The 22,967-nt window shown below is 41.4% G+C and overlaps 1 protein-coding gene across 1 annotated transcript in view; it reads right to left on the bottom strand.

Moving 5' to 3' along the window:
* Window positions 1-17,895, bottom strand: part of LOC115647547 (solute carrier family 22 member 2-like) — a 34,765-nt gene extending 16,870 nt beyond the window's left edge. The window contains exons 1-4 of the mRNA XM_030554263.1: window positions 17,467-17,895; window positions 5,795-5,898; window positions 3,498-3,652; window positions 1,786-1,954 (exon numbers count right to left, since the gene is read on the bottom strand). Coding sequence (XP_030410123.1) covers window positions 1,786-1,954; window positions 3,498-3,652; window positions 5,795-5,898; window positions 17,467-17,883 — 845 coding nt within the window. The 5' untranslated portion in view covers window positions 17,884-17,895. The remainder of the gene's footprint in view (window positions 1-1,785; window positions 1,955-3,497; window positions 3,653-5,794; window positions 5,899-17,466) is intronic.
* Between the last annotated feature and the right edge of the window lie 5,072 nt (window positions 17,896-22,967).

The following is a 22,967-nucleotide window of genomic DNA, read 5'->3' on the forward strand; positions in this document are numbered from 1 at the left end:
AGTTCCGCCCCAAACTGGACACAGTACTCCACTGAGGCCTCAACAGTGCTGCACAGAGTGGAACAATGACCTCTCGTGTCTTATATATGACATTCCTGTTAATAACTCCGCCAAATTGTATTCGCCTTTTTCTCATCTGCATCACATTGTTGACATATATTCAATTTGTGATCCACTATAACCCCCAGATCCTTTTCAGTACTACTACTGCATAGCCAGGGATTCCCCATTTTGTAGTTGTGCATTTGATTTTCCCCTCCTGAGTGGAGTACTTTGCACTTGTCTTTACTGAATTTCATCTTGTTGATTTCAGACAAATTCTCCAATTTATTAAGGTTGTCTTCAGTTCTAATCCTGTCCTTCAAATTAATAGCACCCCTCCTCCCCCAGCTTGATGTCATCTTCCAATTTTATAAGTATACTCTCCACTCCATTATCCAAGTTGTTAATTAAAATATTGAATAGTACTAATAAATATGCTCTTAAATTAAATGAGTAACTTTTAAAAAGTTACAAATCACTGTCCTCATCTTTCCCACTGCTTAAAGACACCCACGTTTCAAATGTTAAATCTCACTGCTAGAGATGGGTCTAGAGACAGCCCCTGGAACTCTGTGCATGGGGTAATAGTGGGTGGTGGGGAGTTCAAGCCCAGATGTACTATTGAATTTTACAGCTGGCCCCTAGCTCTCTAATGGATCAAACTGAAGCCTCCAGATTAAAAAAAAAAGACAAGCCTGGAAGAAGTGAGATGAAATGCAAAATTCAGACCTGGATTTGAATCCCAACCCCATCACTAAATAAGGCTAGAATAGTGACCTAGTGTCTAATGTTTTGTTATTGCCATTCTGGGGCTAAATGTACAGAGGAGGTGCTGGAGATGCAGCACCCTTGCTATGGATGATAGAATGGAATAGAGCATCTTACATTGTTAGGTAACAACCTCTTCACTCATTAACAACACTGAGTGCTAGATTGACCATAACACTGCATTCAAGATGTGGTAGATTTTTTGTGCGGAATATTCTAAAATTTCAGGTTAGCTGTGTAATCGAGTGCAAAGTAGAGCTAATGGAAAAATGGAATTTCCATCCCCTGGGAACTCCAATATCTCAACATTTCTTTTCATCCTGAATCAGGAAGAAAAGTCAAAATATCAAAACTTTTTGCAGAACAAGTTCCAAAAAAATTTAAATCCAGAAAAGTCGACACATTCTGTTTTGGATCAGGTTGACATTAGTGTGTATGTCTGCTTCAGACACTGGAATACCTTATGTGAGTTGTTCTGGGTCCTTACTGCCCCATTATCTCCTATAGGCCATGCACCCTGGTTGAACTACATCAGCTATGATGCAAGGTGGTCTTTTCCTGTGATTGATTCTTATGGGACTCCCATGACATACTGCAATGGCTCAGCAGCAGAGAAAGCATGCCATGCACCAAGGGAGATATAGTCCAGTTGGAGGACCAGGGCATGAAAGGCCTTAAACTACAAATCCCATGAATCAGCGCAGTGGCTTTGGTAGACACAGAAGTTAATGTTGACCTGACATGAAATAGAAGGTTTCATTTAGGTTTTTCTAATGGAAAGTTCTGCAGAAATTGATCCTTTCCTGTGGAAAATTTTCAGTTCTGGTGAAACACCATTTTTAATGGTTAAATGTTGCAGCTGAAACCTTTTGACTAGCCCTAACAGTAAACTAACATTGTCAAAAGGAGCTCAAACTGTGAACTAAAATCTCCATTTTGTATTTTTGTTCTTAGGTGAAATATAAATTTGCTTACCAGTAATAGAGCAAGAAGAAAAAGTTTGGCAGAGTAACAGTGAGCTGCAGCCATCTCCAGTGAGGAATCATATAAGCAATAGCAGAGAGTACGAGGAGTCCAACAGTAAAGGCTACTTGGTAAACAATTCCTACTGTCCTTCTATAGCTTAAGCCAACAAATTCTGTGACTAAAAAGATAACACAAATCAAGGTAGAAAATAATCAGTGATAAATCAATTTAGACATTGGAGAACCTAGATCCCCTAATTTAAAACCATAATTTTTTTTATAGATTCTAGAATTTATGATCTTGTAAAACTTCTGTCCTATCTAGAAGCCTTTAAACTGAGTTCTCTTCAGTGATGTAGAGTAACTATTTAAAAACCAAATTCTTCAAATTTGTCATGTTTCATGAACAGAAATGCGTAGACTTTTTGAAAAATTTGGATGTTACTAAGCCACAGTAAATTTCTAACAGTGATTTTGGTATCTAAATATTTATTTTTTTACATGAATACCGCTAAGTGGAAAATGGCACTAGATCTGGTGGGGAGAGGACAGGGGAGGAGGTAGAGAACTTATAATGTTTCTTGAGAATGTTGTGTATGTAGTTTAATAAATTATAAAACATTGTTGATGTATGTTTATGTGGACTTCTGTTAGAAGCTGTTCAGTATCATTACTGTATGCATATTTAATTTTTAGATTTCTTTTTTTCAGAAAGGGCTTAGTGGTATGTTCTCAATTTGAGATTTCATATGAAAGAAGAGTATTTATTGTGTCAGAGTTAAGGGCGTTGAGTTGTGATGAAATATGCATTTCTTTGTACTTGGTGTACTTCACTGAAGTGAAGGGGAGTTTTGCCATTGACATCAGTAGGGCCAGGATTTCACCCATTAACATATTATGAGGACAGGGGATGTGTTTACCTATTTGGTTCCTGCATTTAAGTGCTTTGGTTTTCTAAATGTAAAAAGGAAGTCTAATATTGTCATGCGGTAACCTTACCTTGTCTGGAAGTAAGGTTTTTTTATAAGGTCTCAAGTCATGGAACCACAAAAAGTCTGGGGAACAAAAACTTCAATTTGGATATGACATTACTCACTACCCTTCGAGGCCAGCCCCACTCACTCTGTTCTCTGTGTGTTCACTGCAGCTGGGAGCGTGCCTCCCAGCCCGGGTAGACAGACGTGCTTGAGCTAGCGTTCTAAAAATAGTAGTGTGGACGTTATGACATGGCCAGTGACGCAGGTGAGGCACCTAAATAGAAGCCCACCCAACTCCTGCAGTCCATACTATGGTGACTAGCCCTGGATCTTCCTGGGCTCACTCCCGGCTGTAGGCATACCCTTAAAATTTAACCTGCCTTTGACAGCTTTTCCAATTAATCCATGTCCTTATATGGGTGTTTATTTGAACATATGCTTGTTAATGTGGGAAGGCACAGTATTTTCCCAAATTATCTTCTTCCAACATGTGTAACTTCTCAAAGACTTGGATATAAAAACCCTGATACTGTCTCATCTGAAAAGAAAATGTGATTTTGACATAAATCTTGGTTTTGAGTGTAGAATGCAGTTTTTCAATGACTGAAATGAGCTTCATTTTTCTGTGTGTTACCCAGTGAGCTAATAATTCCTTACATTCAGCTGTATTGGAACAAATCTGTTCAGCCCTACTTCTACACCCGGGGCTTTATTCACCCCGAGTGGTAATTGCAATCTGTCTTACTCAATATGTAGCCTGTTAACCAGCCCCCCTTGCTGACCAGTCCTTGTATGAAACGATAGATCAGCATCCATGTGTAGCTTGGTGCAAAGGCCATGAGAACTCCAGAAATGGAATTGACAAGGATTGTAATTAACAGGCATAATTTACGACCAAACCTGCAGAGAAACAAATGTATCTGTGATCATGACATGCATTACATTGTGCAAAACATAACTGAAGAGCACATTTTCATGTGGCTGAGTCATGCTGGTTGCAAAGCAATACTTTTTGAATTCATTTTATTGAAAGATCTGTTTTCTTCTCCCAAGTTTTGTTCAGAGCAGTTTCTCATGTACATACAGTCTAACCTTGTACTGTAACACCTGTAGTCCTCCTCTAAAGAGAGAATTGCTGATAGAACCATCTATTTTGCTAGGGAAAGAATACTGAGAAATGCTTCTGGATTGTTCCTGTACCACCTACAGCATTTTGATTAATTTCCCACTCATTTTATAGGGGTACCCCCTCCTGTGCCCATATATGTGCATAATAATCAAGAGGGGAGAAAGTCAAGCCACTGCTGTGCATTTTTAGATATTCTCAAAGTCCAAGTCATGTGATGTATAGTGGACAGCAGCTGTAGTTCCCTGGGTTGCACAGAAGAAGCAAGAATTTTGGAGAAGTGATGGCTCTTTTCTGGGGTACATGTTGACTTGGATTTTAAAAGGAGGAAAGTACGTGCTGCAGTCATTGTTTAACTCCGCTGCCTTCACAGCTGGTCTCAGCTGGATGAGAAAATGCCAAGCAGCCAGATGTGACATCCTAATCCTGGGGCTGGTTTGTCTGCTGGGGCCGGGTGCTGTTCTAGTTTACACTGGCTGGCTATGGCCTTCAGTGGTCCAGCTGTCAATTGGCATAGCCAGAGCACAGAATGCTCCGTCCATGCTTCCCCTCACCCACAACTTGCCCTCAAAACTGAGAGCTGCAGCCAGGGGAGTTTCACAGAGGAGCCAGCTATTCCAACTCTAGGCCTGCTGGGGATTCCCAGCAGGCATAGAGTCTCTGTCCTTATATCTCCTTTTCTCATATGATTTTCCCCCCCGCTTTTAATGAAGACAGGAATTGCTTTGTGATTTCCTCCACCAAGATTTTCCATTTACAGTGACAGTGGTGAGTTCTTACAAACTCCTTTCACCTATGTGTTTGCACATTTTCTTAGCACGAACAATTACTGACCTGGTTAATGTGCTCTGGAAACATCCTGTGGTGGCTGTCTGACTTGCGCTACATTGATCTGTAGTTCTTCTTCTATGCTACAGTAGTTTCTCCATTGACCTATGCAGTGACCCTAATTTTTGCCTCATTCCAGTCATTCTTCCCCAGCTATAGTGCTCAGAAATTTCATATTGGATCCGCAGTTGTCTTTCCATTGGTGGTATAGTGGCTCCACTGATATTCAAAAGCAAATGTTTCCAAAAGAAACAGGCTTATTACAATGCTGGAAAGACATTTTGGTTTGGTTTAATGGAGAACCATTTATTTAGTTATTTGATTTATAAAAATGCACCACCAGTCAAAACTCTGCAACCCAGTACAATGAATGTACACTAACAAAAATAGCAGAGTGACAAATGACAGCCAAAGTCAATTTCTTCTTTCCGCTCAATAACAGCAGCAGCTCAAGTCACTCAGATACCCCCTTCCATCATATCCCACATAAACAGGCCATTTTGAATTATGTCCTAAGGGTCAGCCAAAGGGCGTTGCAAAGCCAACAGAAAATTCCAGACTGAAGGTCCATCTTCTAAGAATGCCCTAGTGGCCTTCAGCAGTTCCAGATCTAAACTGCAGGGGCAAACTAGGAGTACTATAGCTGATCTCAAACATTGCATAAGAGGGGAGGTGGTCTTTATGGTAGCCAGGGTACAAAACACATAAGACTTTACAGATCAAAATGAGCACCTTGGATTTTGCCCAGAAACCAGCTGAGTCTATGAATAGGTCTAATATACTCCTTCGAACTAACACCTCTAAGAAGTCTTATTTTGCACTAACCGAAGCTTCTAAATGGCAGTTGCAGTGATCCACCTGCTCTTCCAGTCCTGGCTTCTGGGATATGACATTTTTACAGAGCCACTGATCAGAACCATATATTTTAGGAAATAAGATATTTCAGCCACCAGGAACTACTCCATTTTAAGTGACTGAGTGATCTTTTGAATTAGTTTTTCAGTGTGTACATTTACCCTTCAATCATATGTGGTGTTTAAAAATATGAATGTTAAATACCCAAAGTGAATGTTTCATCCCTCACATACCTGTCTGCTATGTAGCCAATGCTTATGGAGCCAATAAAAAATCCAATGTTCACACAAGACTGAAAGAGATCCAGCTTCCAGGAGTCCTCACAAACCAGGTTAAACTGCAGAGGCACATCAGTGTTAGAACAGGGAGAACAGACACTCCACAACATTAGGCATGGCCCAACTGTTTTGAGATATGATGAAACACACACTGAAAATTTTCCAGAAATGAAATGACCTAATTCTTTTGACCAACATCACTGAAATACATTTTGCCCAATTTGACTCAATTTCCAGAAAAATACTACCCTAGTGAAGGGTGAGGGTCCAAGCAGGGACACGTGCATACTGGAGATGAATGCATGGCTGTGCAGACAGTGTCAACAGGAGGGCTTGGCATCCTGCACCCTTGGGAGGCTGTTCCAAGGAGGAGGTCTGCTGGGGAGAGACGGACTCCACCTCACTAAGAAGAGGAAGAGCATCTTTGCAAACTATCTCACCAACCTAGTGAGGAGAGCTTTAATCTAGGTTTAAAGGGGAGAGATGACAAAGGCCTACAGGTAAGTATATAAAAAAAGTGATCTTAACAGAGGGCTAGTGGTTTGGGAGGACAAAGTTAGTATTGGGTCGTAAGAGCAACAAGAGAAATCAGTGGGGAAAATCTGCTCAACATCTTACATATCTATACACAAATGCAAGGAACATGGGGAATACATAGGACAAACTGGAAATATTCGTACATTTGCTAAATAATGACAACTAGCATCACAGAGGCTTGGTGGGATAAACCTTGTGACTGGAATATTGGTCTTGTAGAGTGATATAGCTTGTTCTGGAAGTTCTGGTAGGAGAAAAGGGAGAAGCTGTTGCATTATACATCAAGAATATATACACTTGCTCTGAGGTCCAGAAGGAAGTGACAGCCAGACCAGTTGAAAATCTCTGGGTAAGGATAAAAAGAGAAAAAAGAGGGGTGATGTCATGGTAGGAGTCTACTAGAGACCACTGAATCAGGAAAAGGAGGTGGATGAGGTATTTTCTAGAACAAACAGAAAAATCCAAACCAGAAGATCTGGTAGTAATCAGGGACTTTAACTACGCAGATATCTGTTGGAAAAGTAATCTTGCAAAATGCAAAATTTCTAATAAGTTCTTGAAATGTATTGGAGACAACATTCTGTTTCAGAAAGCTGAGGATGTAACCAGTGGGACAGCCATTTTAGATTTGATTCTGACTAACTGGGAGGAATTGGTGGAAATCTGAAGGTGGAAGGTGACTGTGAAATTATAGATTTCAGTATTCTAAGAAAGGAAGGAGTGAGAGCAGCAGAGTCTAACAAACTCAGAAAACTGGTAGGTAAGGTCCCATAGAAAGAAAATCTAAGGGATAAAGTCATTCAGGAGAGCTGGCAGTTTCTCAAGGAGACAATATCAAAGGCACAACTTCAGTGTGATCTATCCTGATGCAAAGGAAAGATTGGCATAACAGTAAGAGGCTAATATCGCTTCTACAGGAGCTCTTTAGTGACCTGAAAATCAAAAAGGAATCTTACAAAAAGTGGAAACGGATGAATTTCTAAGAAGAAATACAAAAGAACAGCACAAATGTGTTGGGACAAAGTCAGAAAAGGCTAAAGCAAAAAATGAGTTAAGTCTAGCAAGGGACATAAAAGGCAATAAGAAAGGTTCTTTAAATATACTATGAGTAAGACAAAGGCAAAGGACAGTGTAGATGCTCTACTTAGTGGGAAAGGAGAGCTAATAACTGATGACATCAAGAAAGCTGAGGTGTTCAATGCCTATTTTACTTCAGTCTTCACTAATGGTGACCAGATACTCAGCACAATTAATATTAATTATGTGAGGAAGGAGTGCAAGCCAAAATAGGGAAAGAACAGGTTAAGGAGTATTTAGATAAGTTAGATATATTCAAGTCAGCACGGTCTGATGCAAATTCATCCTAGGGTATTTCCGGAACTAGCTGAAGCAATATCAGAACCGTTGGCAATTTTCTTTGAGAACTCCAGGAGGATGGAGAAGGACAAACATTGTACCTATCTTCAAAAAAGGGAACAAAGGGGACCTGAGGAATTGTAGACCAGTGTCATAAACAGATAGTTAAGGTTTAATGCCTCTTTTACCTGTAAAGGGCTAAGAAGTTCACCTAGCCTAGCTGACACCTGACCAGAGGAACCAATGGGGGAACAAGATGTTTCAAAAGGAAGAAGGGAAGTTTTTCCTTTGTTAGTTTTCAGTTTCAGACGGAGTGAAAAAGGTCAAGGAACCAGCCTCTTATCAGAGTAGTAAGTTTTAGAAAGGGATAAACAGGTTTATGTTTATTTTCTTTGTAACTTGTCTTGGTACCATTAAGGGAATTATTAAAATTGGGTATTTGGGTATTTTTTGTGTAACTAAATTTGTGCCCGGGGAACCTCCTCTGTGTTTTGAATCTGTTGTCTGTGAGAGTAGCTGGTACGCTAATCTCTCCCAGAGGATTTTCTTTTACCTTTCTTTTCTTTAATTAGAAGCCTTTTTCTTAATACTTGAGTGATTTTTCCTTGTTTTTTAGATCCAAGGGGATTGGATCTGGACTCACCAGGAATTGGTGGGGGAAAGGAGGGGGGATGGTTATTCTCCTTTTTTTAAGATCCAAGGGGTTGGATCGGTGTTCACCAGGAACTTGGTGAAAAAGTCTCTCAAGGCTACCCTGGAAGGGGAAGGTTTTGGGAGGAAAGGGCGTGTTCCAGATGGAGGATCTGGATGGTGGCAGCGATACCAGATCTAAGCTGGTAATTAAGCTTAAAATGTCCATGCAGGTCCCCACATCTGTACCCTAAAGTTCAGAGTGGGAAAGGAACCTTGACAACCAGTCATCCGAATTTGGGTATCTAGAAAGATACCAGAACAATTATTAAACAATCAATTATATTATTATTATAGGGATAACTGAAACCTGGTGGGATAGTACTCATGACTGGAGCACGGGTATTGAAGGCTATGTGCTGTTTAGAAAAGACAGGAAGAAAGGCAAAGGTGGTGGAGTAGCCTTGTACATCAATGATGAAATTAACTGTAGCGAAATAAGAAGCGATGGAATGGATAAGACAGAGTCTGTCTGGGTAAAAATCACGCTGGGTAAAAAAGCAACTAGAGCTTCCCCTGAGATAGTGCTTGGCGTGTGCTACAGACCGCCGGGATCTGATTGGGATATGGATAGAGACCTCTTTAATGTCTTTAATGAAGTAAACACAAAGGGGAAATGTGTGATTATGGGGGATTTCAACTTCCCGGATATAGACGAGGACGAGTACTTGCAAGAATAATAGGGGTCAGATTTTTCTGGATGTGATAGCGGATGGATTTCTTCATCAAGTAGTTGAAGTACCTACGAGAGGAGATGCCATTTTAGATTTGGTGTTGGTGAGCAGTGAGGACCTCGTAGAAGAAATGGTGGTAGGGGACAACCTTGGTTCGAGTGATCATGAGCTGATTCAGTTCAAACTAGATGGAAGGATAAACAAATGTAGATCTGGGATTAGGGTTTTTGACTTATCGAGGGCTAATTTTAAAGAGTTAAGGAAATTAGTTAGGGAAGTGGATTGGACGGAGGAATTAGTGGATTTAAATGCGGAGGAGGCCTGGAGTAACTTTAAGTCGCAGCTGCAGAGACTGTCAGAAGCCTGCATCCCAAGAAAGGGGAAAAAAACCATGGGCAGGAGTTGTAGGCCAAACTGGATGAGCAAGCAACTCAGAGAGGGATTAGACAAAAGCAGAAAGCTTACAGGGAGTGGAAGAAAGGCAGGATCAGTAATGAAAGCTACCTTGGTGAGGTCAGAACATGTAGGGATAAAGTGAGGAAGGCTAAAAGCCGCATTGAACTGGACCTTGCAAAGGGAATCAAAACCAATAGTAAAAGGTTCTACAGCCACATAAATAAGAAGAAAACAAAGAAAGAAGAAGTGGGGCCGCTATACACTGAGGATGGAATGGAGGTTAAGGATAACCTAGGCATGGCCCAACATCTAAACAAGTACTTTGCCTCAGTTTTTAATAAGACTAGTGAGGAACCTTGCGATGATGGAGGGATGATAAACGGGAATGTGGATATGGAAGTGGATATTACCGCAACTGAGGTAGAGGCCGTACTTGAACAGCTCGATGGGACGAAGTCGGAGGGCCCGGACAATCTCCATCCGAGGATATTAAAGGAACTGGCGCGTGAAATTGCGAGCCAGTTAGCGAGAATTTTTAAGCAATCGATAAACTCGGGGGTTGTGCCGTATGACTGGAGGATTGCTAACGTAGTTCCTATTTTTAAGAAAGGGAATAAAAGTGATCCGGGTAATTATAGGCCTGTTAGCTTGACGTCTGTAGTATGTAAGGTCTTGGAAAAAATTTTAAGGGAGAGAGTAGTTAAGGACATAGAGGTCAATGGTAATTGGGACGAATGGCAACACGGATTTAGTAAAGGTAGATCGTGTCAAACCAATCTGATCTCCTTCTTTGAGAAGGTGACGGATTACTTAGATACAGGAAATGCGGTAGATATAATTTACCTAGATTTCAGTAAGGCGTTCGACACGGTTCCGCACGGGGAACTGTTAGTCAAATTGGAAAAGATGGGAATGAATATGAAAGTTGTAAGGTGGATAAGGAACTGGTTAAAGGGGAGACTCCAGAGGGTCGTATTGAAAGGTGAACTGTCAGGCTGGAAGGAGGTCACTAGTGGAGTCCCTCAAGGATCGGTTTTGGGACCGATCTTATTTAACCTTTTTATTACTGACCTTGGCACAAAGAGCGGGAATGTGCTAATAAAGTTTGCGGATGACACGAAGCTGGGGGGTATTGCTAACACGGAGAAGGACAGGGATACTATTCAGGAAGATCTGAACCACCTTGTAAACTGGAGTAATAGAAATAGGATGAAATACAATAGTGAAAAGTGCAAGGTTATGCATTTAGGAATTAATAATAAGAATTTTGGATATACGTTGGGGGCGCATCAGTTGGAAGCGACGGAGGAGGAGAAGGACCTTGGGGTACTGGTTGATAGCAGGATGACTATGAGTCGCCAATGTGATACGGCTGTTAAAAAAGCAAATGCGATTTTGGGATGCATCAGGCGGGGTATTTCCTGCAAGGATAAGGAGGTGTTAGTACCGTTATACAAGGCGTTGGTGAGACCCCATCTGGAATACTGTGTGCAGTTCTGGTGTCCCATGTTCAAGAAGGATGAATTCAAACTGGAACAGGTTCAGAGACGGGCTACAAGGATGATCCGAGGAATGGAAAAACTGCCTTATGAAAGGAGACTCAAAGAGCTTGGCTTGTTTAGCCTGGCCAAAAGAAGGCTGCGGGGGGATATGCTTGCTCTATATAAATATATCAAGGGGGTTAATGTTAGGGAGGGAGAGGAATTATTTAAGTTTAGTACTAATGTAGGCATGAGGACAAATGGGTATAAACTGGATATTAGGAAGTTTAGACTTGAAATTAGACGAAGGTTTCTAACCATTAGGGGAGTGAAGTTCTGGAACAGCCTTCCGAGGGAAGTAGTGGGGGCAAAAGACTTTCCTGGCTTTAAGACAAAGCTTGATAAGTATATGGAGGGGATGTTATGATAGGATCGTTAATTTGGGCAATTGATCTTGGATTACCACCAGATAGGTCTGCTCAATGGTCTGCGGGGAGATGTTGGATGGAATGGGAACTGAGTTACTGCAGAGAATTCCTTCTTGGGTGCTGGCTGGTGACTCTTGCCCACATGCTCAGGGTTTTGCTGATCGCCATATTTGGGGTCGGGAAGGAATTTTCCTCCAGGGCGGATTGGCAGGGGCCCTGGAGGTTTTTCGCCTTCCCCTGCAGCGTGGGGCACGGGTCGCTTGCTGGTGGTTTCTCTGCAGCTTGAGGTCTTCAAACCAATTTTGAGGATTTCAATAACTCGGTCCTGGGATAGGGGTTGTTATAAAATTGGATGGGTGGGGTTCTGTGGCCTGCCTTGTGCAGGAGGTCAGACTAGATGATCAGATTGGTCCCTTCTGACCTATGAGTCTGAGTCTATGATAATAGGGTTATAAGGAATAGTCAGAATGGGTTTGTTAAGAACAAATCATGTAAAAACAACCTAATTTCTTTCCTTGATAGGGTTACTGGCTTAGTGGATGGGGGGAAGCAGTACATGTGCTATATCTTGATTTTAGTAAGGCTTTTGACAGCCACACATGACATTCTATATGCAAACTAGGGAAATGTGGTCTAGATGGAATTATGGTAAGGTCAGTGCACAACTGGTTGAAAGACCATATTTAAAGAATAGTTGTCAATGGTTTGCTGTCAAACTGGGAAGGTGTATCTAGTTGGGTCCAGCATAGGGAATCAGTCCTGGGTCATGTACTATTCAATATTTTCATTAATGACTTAGATAATGGAAACGTACACTTATAAAATTTGCAGATGACATCAAGCTGGGAGGGGTATCAAGTACTTTGGAGGACAGGATTAGAATTCAAAACAACCTTGGCAAATTATAGAATTGATCAGAAATCAACAAGATGAAATTCAATAAAGAAAATGCAATGTACTTCACTTATGAAGGAAAACTCGAGTGCACAAGTACAAAATAGGGAATAACTAGCTAAGGGGTAATACTGCAGAAAAGGATCTGTGAGTTATAATGGATCACAAATTGAATGAGTCAACAATGTGAAAAAGGCTAATATGTTTTGAGGGTGTATTAAGAGGAGTGTTTCATGTGAGACTCCAGAGGTAACTGTCCTGCTCTACTTGGCACTGGTGAGGCCTAAGCTGGAGTCCTGTGTCCAGTTCTGGGAAAGAGGGGGAGAGGAAAGATATGGATAAATTAGAGAGAGTCCAGAGGAGAGCTACACAAATGATAAAAGGTTTAGAAAACCTGACCTAAGGGGAAAAGGTTAAAGAAATTGATCATGTTTAGTTTTGAGAAAAGAAAACAGAGGCAGAAGGACATAAGTCTTCAAATTTGTTACTGGCGGTTATAAAGAAGACTGTCTCAATTTGTTTTCTGTATCCACTGAAGGTAGGACAGGAGGTAATGAGCTTAATCTGCAGCAAGGGAGATTTAGGTTAGATATTAGGAAAAACTTTCAAACTATATGGATAGTTAAGCTCTGGAATAGGCTTTCAAAGGAGATTGTGGCATTCCCATCATTGTAGGTTTTTAAGAACAGATTAGACAAACATTTCTCAGGGGTGGCCTAGGTTCACTTGGTCTTGCCTTACCACAGTGGGCTGGACTTGATGACTTCTCAAGGTCCCTTTCAGCCCGAAATTTCTGTGATTTCTATTATATCTCTGAATATCACATAATTGCTTCCCGGGGTGAGGGTGTAGGGGGAAAGAGGAGGGAATCTTAAAAAAATTAATCTGCCTGTAATTTTGGATAAATTTGGAAAAACGCTTGAATCTTTATCAGTTTATCTTGCCAAACCTCTAGACTTTGTGGTTTGTTCACCGCAATTTATCTAGCAACTGAAACTCTGTGATGCTGCAGAGATGTTACTCGGATTCATTCTTGTCTATATGTAGTGACTCTGCGTGGAGGAAGTGTCCATTAGTTCTGGCTTGAAGTTAGGCATTTATGGCTTTGATGTAGGAGTGCATTACATTTTCTGGCTGCAGCCATATAATCTGTGGTATCACCCGGATGCCTTTCATTAGCTTTAGATTGGCTTATAGGGCTTGGCAGCACCATGGGGGTTTGCATGGCTGCTGGATGCTAGGAGGATTGCCCAATGCAGCTTTCAGCAGCAGGTAAAGATATTTTCAAACTCTGAGCTCCTGAACTGAGCTTTAACCCGGCAGCTGTGAAGAGAGTAATGTCTGTGGGGGCATCCATGAGCCACTGGCTATGGGTTCATATTTGCTGCTTAATAGAGTCTTTAGGTGTGATACAATGGGCCCTGCCAGAGCGAAGCAGAGCAATCTGCTCTCCAGCTTCTAATTAGCGCTGGCACAAAGCCCAGCAGCAGAGTTTACTTCACTTTTATTCACAGCAAACACGTACTCTGTAACTTCGCTGTGACTCACTGAGCAACAGAAACATAGGGTATGTCTACACAGCCCACAGCATCCCACACCTGGACAGCGGGACTCGTGCTAGTGCCCCAAAAATCGCTGTATGTAGACCGAGCTTTTAAGTTGTGGCCAAGACTGGTCTCCCATCAGTGGTCTCTCTGGAAAGCATTTAATATTGAATACTGAATGTTTAATACTGTATTACAGGCACAATTTTACTCTCATTCAAGTCAATGACAAAACAGAAAAAGGACCAGGTATTAGGTGGGGGATGTCCTTATTTTCTGCTCCCCACCTTAGAACACTTAGTCCATATAACTTTCTTGCCCATGTCTAACCTTTTCTTAAGTTCTTAGGCTCTTTGCCTCAATAACATCCTATGACCATGAGTTCCACAGATTCCACTTTATCCAATGTTTAACTCATTTCCTTTTGTTTCTATGTGTCGGTGTTTAATTCAATAGTATTTTCTCATTCTCATTTAAGAGAAGGGGAAAAGCATGCACTAAGACTTCTTACCATTTCCCATTGCTTTATAGCATCCATCACATCTGCTTTTTCTCATCTGCCATCCAAATTATCCATTGTAATCTCTTTAGCCTCTCCCCCTGTGATATACACCCTCCCCACATGCTCCGAATCATTTCTCTGGATCTTTGCCTCTTTCAAGGCAGGATTACCTAAAGGGAACGCAGCATCAATGCAGATCAAGCTGGTATTATAATAGTGTGTGGACTATTGTTAGTCTCCTTCTTTATACTACTTGCTGTCTTATTGGCTTTCTGGAGTTCACAGCACAAATTCAACTCTCAGCATATACCTTCAACGTATTTGTCTGCATTGATAGTGACAATAGCAAGCTCTTATGTAGCATTTTTCATCATTAGATCTCGAAATGTTTTACACAGGAGATAAAGTATATCCTCCAGCTTACAGCTGGGGAAACTGATGCACTGTGAGGGGAAAGTGACTTGTCCACTGTCACACGCCAGGCCAGTGGCTGAGCTGGGAATAGAACCCAGATCTACTGTTCCCAGTCCAGCGTTCTACCCACTGGGAAATACTGCCTTCTAATACACTAATGCCTACATCATATTGTAGAGCAATTTCAACTCATCACAATCCAGCACTGTGTATAAACAAGGCTAACAGGACAATCAGGTAAAATAATATTTAAACCAAATTCCTTTCTTATGTTGCTAACACCTCACAAAGCATTTAAAAATATTCAATTTACTTTTCGACACTCATGCTATTGGTTTATTTTTGCATTCCTTTCCATCGGTTTCACTTTTATTTCTAGGAATATTGACTATGTAACAATTACTACTGTGCGTGTGCTTAGGGGAACGCTCACCAGACAGTAAGCAATTAGCCTGGATGGGTCATTAAGAAGGACAATAGTATCTTCAAAGTTCTAATCTTCCACCTTCCTGAGAAGCTTCCTGGGATGCTGCTTTGACGCTACAATGTCATGTGATCAAGTTACCTGGTACAGCGTTCCACCTTGAGTTGGTATTTTTCCACTGGAAGGGGATGGGATAGGAAACAAAAGATTCCTGCCATATGTAAAACATATTTAAGGCTGGGGAGTGAGGTAATCAGGGCTCTTCTTCACTCCTTCCCCACTCAAGAAGGAAGACTGCTGAAAACACCTGAAGAAACAAAGGAACTAAGCTGGGGGAGACGGGGGCTGAGTCCAGGCAAGAAAGGACAGCCTGTAAAAGGAATCCCAGAAGATTTAAGCTGCAAGCAGTGCCGTTTACCATCAAGAAACTCTGTAACCTGCTTGAAACAACATATAGAGTGATTAAATTATTATTTGTGGCCAGTATTCCTTAGTGTATTAAGCTTAGTTGGGTGTTTTGTTTTATTTGCTCAATAATCTGCTTTGATCTGTTTGCTGTTCCTTTATAAACACTTATAATTTACCCTGGTGTGGTTAATAAACTTGTTTCTTGTTTATTCAAAACTCTGTTTATGTAATTTATAACTGGGGGGGCAGGGGTGGGCAAAAGCTGTGCATATCTTCCTCCACATTGACGGAGGGGGTGATTTTCATGAGCTTAATTCTATATAGATCTCTGTACAGTGCAAGGTCATTGAGTTTACACTCTAGAGGATGTATCCACAGGAGCACTGGGCAATCCCCTAGCTGGATCTCCCACAGAGAGCTGGTCACAGACTCTGTGAGATTCTACAGCTAGGTGTTTCCCTGTGTGTGTGTGTGTGCTGGAAGGGGGCTTGAGAGCCTGACACAGGAGCACAAGGTATGTGTGGGAGACCCAGGCTAGTGGGACAGGTGGGCTCAGTGGGACCTCAGCACATCAGGTGGCACTCTGGAAAGGGGGATCCAACCCGTCACAGACAGCATGGTTGGTGAAGGGGTTTCCTTGCATTTGATGAACATTCCTTGCCTCTCTCTGGATACTGCTAAACCATCTTTTCCAGTGATTACTTTTATCTCTGGTTTGTAGAATCTTCTGAAGAACATTTTTGTTGCCTTTGAAATATACTAGATTGCAGCAAATGGACAGTACTGTAGGTTAAAAATTTTTCCTGGAGGAGGATACCCCTGGGTTCACCTTAAAAGGTCTTCACAGCTCCTTCCCCCTTACAACTTGCTCACTTTGGAAACTGCTCACCACACATGCTCACTTACAGGCTGGATTCTCATCTTGAAGAATGGAGCAGGGGAAGCATCTATGTTAACTAGAGCCAGTTAAATTACCCATTGCAAATTAGTTATGTGACAAATGTAGCCTTTTTCTCTGTTTGCAGATCTTTTTTACCTTGTCCCCATTATCTATTACTGTGTTTGTTATATGCAAATATTTTCCAATTTGACCAAATTTCCAATTTTTTCTTCATTGTGTCTTTTGACGTTGTTTATTATTCATGTGCAAGATCAGTCAGCTAGGTCACATGTAAAGCCATTCATTTTCAGCTTTTATTTTGCTTAAAATGTCCTGGGAATTTATTAGTGTTGAAAAAAATGGGTAAAATTGGTGCAAAAAACTAGCTTTGCAGTTTTCTGAGTAAATATTGTGGTTAAATATCTCTTTCCCCGTTTATTAAAAAAAAAACTTTAAAAACCCATTTTGTTCTGAAATGTAGTCAGACACAGCTTTTTGTTTTAATCTATTTTAGCATGAAAAGCAGTTCACTAACTTGTATTTGCTTTAAATGCTGCTAACTTTTCACACTATCTGTAAAGCAGGCCCGTACATGGATGACTGAAACATTTAAACAAGAGAATAGCAAATGATGGAAATGTGCATAATCATTTGTATGGAAATGAATGAAACTTTGAGGATTTGTGAACATTTTTATGAATAAACTTCCAGTCTTCTGACTATTCCTGAAAAACTAGTAACATGACTCTGCAAATAATAGCACAGTGTACTTACTATTTTTCCTCACAAATATATTCATAGATCACTTTTTGTACTCTTCAACCAGATCTAGTGTTAGCATTGTTACTGGGAATTCTACTCAGTCTATGTACATGCTGAGGTGAGACTATTAGCTGGCATACATGTTTCCTCCTTCAGAAAATTACTATTTGGGATTTTTTCAGTTTACAAATACCTGGGTAATCATCGGCCGTTGCTCCTTGTTTAAGTTTGTCTTACCTCAGTCACGATGGATGATCCTGAAGAATCATAAACCCAGCCACCTTGACAGGGGGTGAGCAGGATATTGCTCCTGTTGCCATAACCGGTGAAGTTTTCTAAGGGGTTTGTGCAGCTGAGGCCAGTTGTGTTCCAGTCCACGTCATATCTCCTGCACTGACTAGAGAGAGACTCCCCATGTCTACCCTGCTCTGGAACGGTGTAATTCAGCTCCTCTTCTAGACTCCATCCACATCGGCTGCTCAACTCAGCAACTCCAGGACTGAGACAGCGGTGTTCAGGAGTGAACCCCAGGAAGACAACACCCACGTAAATAGGGGTGAAGGAGGCAGATAGCAGGCATAAGACAAAGAAGGCTCGCTTCTGGAACAAGTCAAATTCCCCAATATGCTCTAGAATGTCATCCAAGGTTGGCATTTTTGCATATAGCAACTCGCTTAAAATAAGTAACTGGGCTGCTCTTCACAGCATTGCTCTGCATGTAGCTGGAAGCAGAGCTGTTTAAATAACTGCAGGATACTTGACCAAAAGTCAAATAGTTAATTCACCTTGTAAATTGACAAACCATGCGTTGCAACCTTTATTTCTCAAGCGTTGTTTCAAATCAAGCTTTGATTCTTGCGTGACGCAAACTCTGCTGTTGGTTGTTAGCTTGTTTTGTGTGTGATGGGCTTGGAGGATTACGCTTGGTGTTTTACATAGCATCTGTTGCTTTGTTAGTATATGATATAGGCTAGACAATTTTTCCTCTGTTATCTGAGTCCATAAGCATTATAAGTGCACATTGTGTTCTTCATTGTTCATAGGGGCCTGAGATTTTATAGCCTCAAGTATAACAGATTCTAGCCCGTATGTGCTGCGCTGGCAGTGTATACAGACACATTTCCAGATTTTTAAAGGTATTTAGCCAGCTAAAGATGCATATAGATGCCTAGTGGGGTTTTCCAAAGCACCTAGGTACCCGACCACTGGGAGTGTTGTGCCTAGGTGCTTTGGAAAATCCCACTAGGCACCTATCTGCATCTTTAGGTGGCTAAATATCTTCACAAATCTGGCCCAACGGCACCAGGGAAACTTCCTCAAGCCTCCAGTACAGGGTGTGCTGATGGTGGGAGAGATGGCAGAGAAATGGCCACAGAATAAAGTAGCTACTCTGGACTGCAGAGCAGCCCATAGGGGCCAAAGGTCCATAAATTAGAGCAACACCTCTGGCTGTTCTAACATATGCTGGGGGCTGTACTAATCTCCAGAGCGAACAGAATTTGGGGCATGCAATGTTGGCCTTAACCTCCTTTTCCTCTCCTTCCTCCTGCGCTGTGCTTTGTTTCCTGCACCTTCTGGGAGGCTTAGCTCAGAGATTAGCCCTAAACCATGTTCTACTCTTGTGTATACATTCTGTTTGTCATGGAACCTAACCTAACAATGCTAACATTCGGGCTTATGCTAAAGCTATAAAGAAATCTCAATGTTCCCTTCAGTCTCTTCTGTCTTTTGAGATCATTCATGTTGTGCTCCTGTTCTATGCTGAGATTCTAAGGCCAGAAGGGACCATTGTGGTGATCTAGTCTAATCTCCTGAATAACACAGGCTGTTGAACTTCTCCCAAATAATTCCTAGTGCCGGTCTTTTAGAAAACCATCCAGTCTTGGTTTAAAAATTGTCAGTGATGGAGAATCCACCATGACCCTTTGGTAAATTGTTCCATTCGTTAATTACTCTCATTGTTAAAAATGTATCCCTTATTTCAAGTCCAAATTTGTTTAGGTTCAGATTCCACCCATTGGGTCACCTTATACCATTCTCCGATAGATTGAAGAGTCTATTAAATATTTGTTTCCCAAGTAGATACTTATAATTGCAATCAAGTCAGCCCTTAATCTTCCCTTTTGTTAAGGTAAGTAGATTGAGCTTCTTGAGACTATCACTATAAAACATGTTTTCTAATCCTATAACCATTCGCCATCCATGGACACTACCTGACAAGTCACAAATATGGGCACTATTTTGAAATTAACAATTTCTACATGGCATAATAAAAGATGAGATTTTTTCCTATTCACGAGGAGCTTTTAAACTATTTATAGCCCAGACTATTGCATCTCAAAGTCAAGAGATGAGTGATGCCACTTGTAAGAGTGAGAGATGACCTTAAGTGCTATATGCATGCACTTTTCAGTAACTGTGTCCACCAGAAAACCTCCTTTTAAGTTTACACCTGTTACACACTTATTTATATTTAAAGCCAATACTGAAGCAAACCAAAATAAATATAAGGGCAGGTGCATAAATGCATCTTGGAAATACACTCTGTCCTCCTTTTCTCCTCTGGGTATGTCCCAGCATGACCCCATGCCGGTAGGGTGACAAGATGCCCTGATTTATAGGGACAGTCCCAATATTTGGGGCCTTTTCTTATATAGGCTCCTATTACCCCCCTACCCTCAGTCCCGATTTTTCACACTAGCTGTCTGGTCACCTTGCATGCCGGGAACTGCAAGTGGGGGAGCAATATAAGACTGTTCCACTGCCCCGTCCCTGTGCCAGGTGTATCCCCTAGGGATAGATCAGCAGGATTTGTGGTCCCTGTCTGCTGGCAGACTGGCCCACAGGGAAGCCCAGAATCTGGGCTTAAAAGATTAAACAGGCAGATTTGGAGTCATGTGAAAGTCAGCTATTTGTTGACCATCTAGCCATAGACTCAAAAGCATGTGTTAGAGAAGGAAAATGCTGTCACTTTAATCATTGTGAAGCTGCATTGCATTAGCCCTTGCTTAGTTCTCCTGTAAGCCATGGTTCCCATCCACACCTGGGACTAGTCTGTTACAAAGCCCTTCTGTGGGTCTGGTCTGGCTGTGCCCCCTGTGTGTTCTGGCCCAGTCTGATCAGGCTCCCATCTGCCAGGTCAGTTCTGTCTCCTTGTGGTGTAACTTGTACTTCAGCTGGGTTTTTTCAGTTCCATCACTGACCCATAACTCTAGCCTGTCCTCCCCCCAGTGCAGATCCAAGGTCTGTGTTCCCGCTGATGCTTACTGAGGGGATATAAGGAGAAGGTGAAAGAATCAGCAACACCCATTTGAATGGAAAGTCACTATCTCTCTTACCAGAAGACTATATTGCCCTACTGCAGTAGGTTAATTAAAGCAGTTGTCTATTGAGACACTTTTACTGTGTATAATCAGTAATCTCTTTAGTTTGTAGAAAGTTATGTATTATCACGCCTGCTATGAAGTATGTCAACACTTCAAAAGCTGAGTTAAGCGTTCCTGTACGCTGAACTCCTGGAGCCTCTGATATATGTTTATAGTCTTTTTAAGGGCTCTTCATTTAATACTTAAAGTTAAAACTAACAACTTGCTCTAGAAAATTGATTGTAGTTCACAATACAGATCCAAGCCAATAATGTTTTGTGCTTAAACAGCGGCACTTTTTATCCATAAATCTCAGAGTGTTTTCTAAAAGTGGGTGAGTATAGTGCTCCTCATTTTCCAGGATAGGGAATCTGAATAAAAAAGAGCTTAAGTGACTTGCCCAAAGTGTCTCAGATGGGAATAGAAACCCCAGGGGCTAGATTCACCAAAGGACTTACCCACCTAACCGTCCCAGGACAAGACATGAATCGGGGGCAGATAGCCATTCCTCTGCCTAATGTGCTTAGGGGGCCTGATCTGGTCAGCATGCTGAGAGCTTACCTACTGAATTGAGGCCCTCTAAACAAACTGATATAAAAAGGCCAGGCAAGGTGGGGAGAGGGATCTCCCTTATAACTTTTAGGCCAGTGGTTATTAGGGCACTCACCTGGGATGTGGGAGATCTCTTGTTCAAGTCCCCATTCCACCTAGGGGGAGGGAGAGGAAAGGGATCTGAACAAGGATCTCTCACATGAGTGCACTAACCACTGGGCTATGGCAAATTCCGATCTGGGTGCTCTCTGAGTCTCTTCAGTCAAAACTGTTCCACTGTGACTAATTGAAAGTCATTGGGCCAGACAGCAAGCGAGCACGAGACTGGCACTGCAGCCTGGTGGTTAGCACACTCCTATGGGAGACCCAGGGGCCAGTCCCCTGGTTCCAAAAGACTTGAAGGTGGCAATTTTGCAACAGAAAAGCTTCAAAAACAGACTCCAACAAGAAACTGCTGAACTCGAATTAATATGCAAACTAGTATCAGAGGGGTAGACATGTTAGTCTGGATCTGTAAAAGGAGCAAAGAGTCCTGTGGCACCTTATAGACTAACAGATGTTTTGGAGCATGAGCTGCCCTGCCTCATCCTCCGTGATTGAACTAACCTTGTTATCACTAGCTTGCTTGCGCATATACACCTGCCCCTGGAAATTTCCGCTACATGCATCTGACGAAGAGGGTATTCACCCATGAAAGCTCATGCTCCAAAACGTCTGTTAGTCTATAAGGTGCCACAGGACTCTTTGCTGCTTATGCAAACTAGATACCATTTAACTTTGGCTTGAATAGAGACTGGGAGTGCCTGAGTCATTACACAAACTGAATCTATTTCCCTGTGTTAAAGCATCCTCACACCTTTTTGTCAATTGTCTGAAATGGGTCATCTTGATTATCACTACAAAACTTTTTTTCCTCCTGCTGATAATAGCTCATCTTAATTAATTAGCCTCTTAGAGTTGGTTGGGCAACTTCCACCTTTTCAGGTTCTCTGTATGTGTATATATATCTTTTCACTGTATGTTCCATTCTATGCAGCTGATGAAGTGAGCTGTAATCCACAAAAGTTTATACTCAAATTTGTTAGTCTTTAAGGTGCCACAAGTACTCCTGTTCTTTTTGTTCCATATGCAGAAACCCTACTTTATCTTCATGCTTGCAAGAATAACGCTGCTGTTGCTATCAATAACAGAGTTCTGGGCACAGGGTGGTTGGTTAAGACCTCATCTCACTCATACAATGCCACTTAAAACCCCATTGGATCTTTTAGCATGCCTGAAGGTGAACACTGCTTTCAAAGAATGACACTATGCAGAGTTTTCCATTTGCCAATCTCTGAACAAATTGTTCAGGCTCAGAAGTTGCCTTTTTATCAATTTGTTCTTTTACTGTCCACTCAATATTTATTTACAGCATTTTATAGCAGAAGAAAGTAAATTTTGCAGTTATGAAAATTAATTAATAGAATGTGATCTAAGAGAATAAACAGTAACTCTGCAGGAGATTTTTTCACTCCCTGCAAAATAAAAATAAAATAGTTATCTTAAACTGAAGATGAACTGGAACCAAAATCCCTGGATCTGTGCAGCTTGAGCTCATCTTGGTATTAAATAATAAACACACTATGGCTTTGTGTAATGCAAAAATTGTAATGCATAAGTATAACAAGTTCTCCAGTACTATAAAAGTCACAATACACTGTCCCTGCTGTGAAGATCTTACAGTTAAAACATGAGATGTATAGGTGACTGGAATATACTGGGAAGCCCAGAAGAGAGAATAATTGGGACTTTACAAAAATATAGCTCTTATGATTGACCAAT

The sequence above is a fragment of the Gopherus evgoodei genome, chromosome 3, assembly GCF_007399415.2.
Source record: "Gopherus evgoodei ecotype Sinaloan lineage chromosome 3, rGopEvg1_v1.p, whole genome shotgun sequence".
NCBI classification, from domain to species: domain Eukaryota; kingdom Metazoa; phylum Chordata; order Testudines; family Testudinidae; genus Gopherus; species Gopherus evgoodei.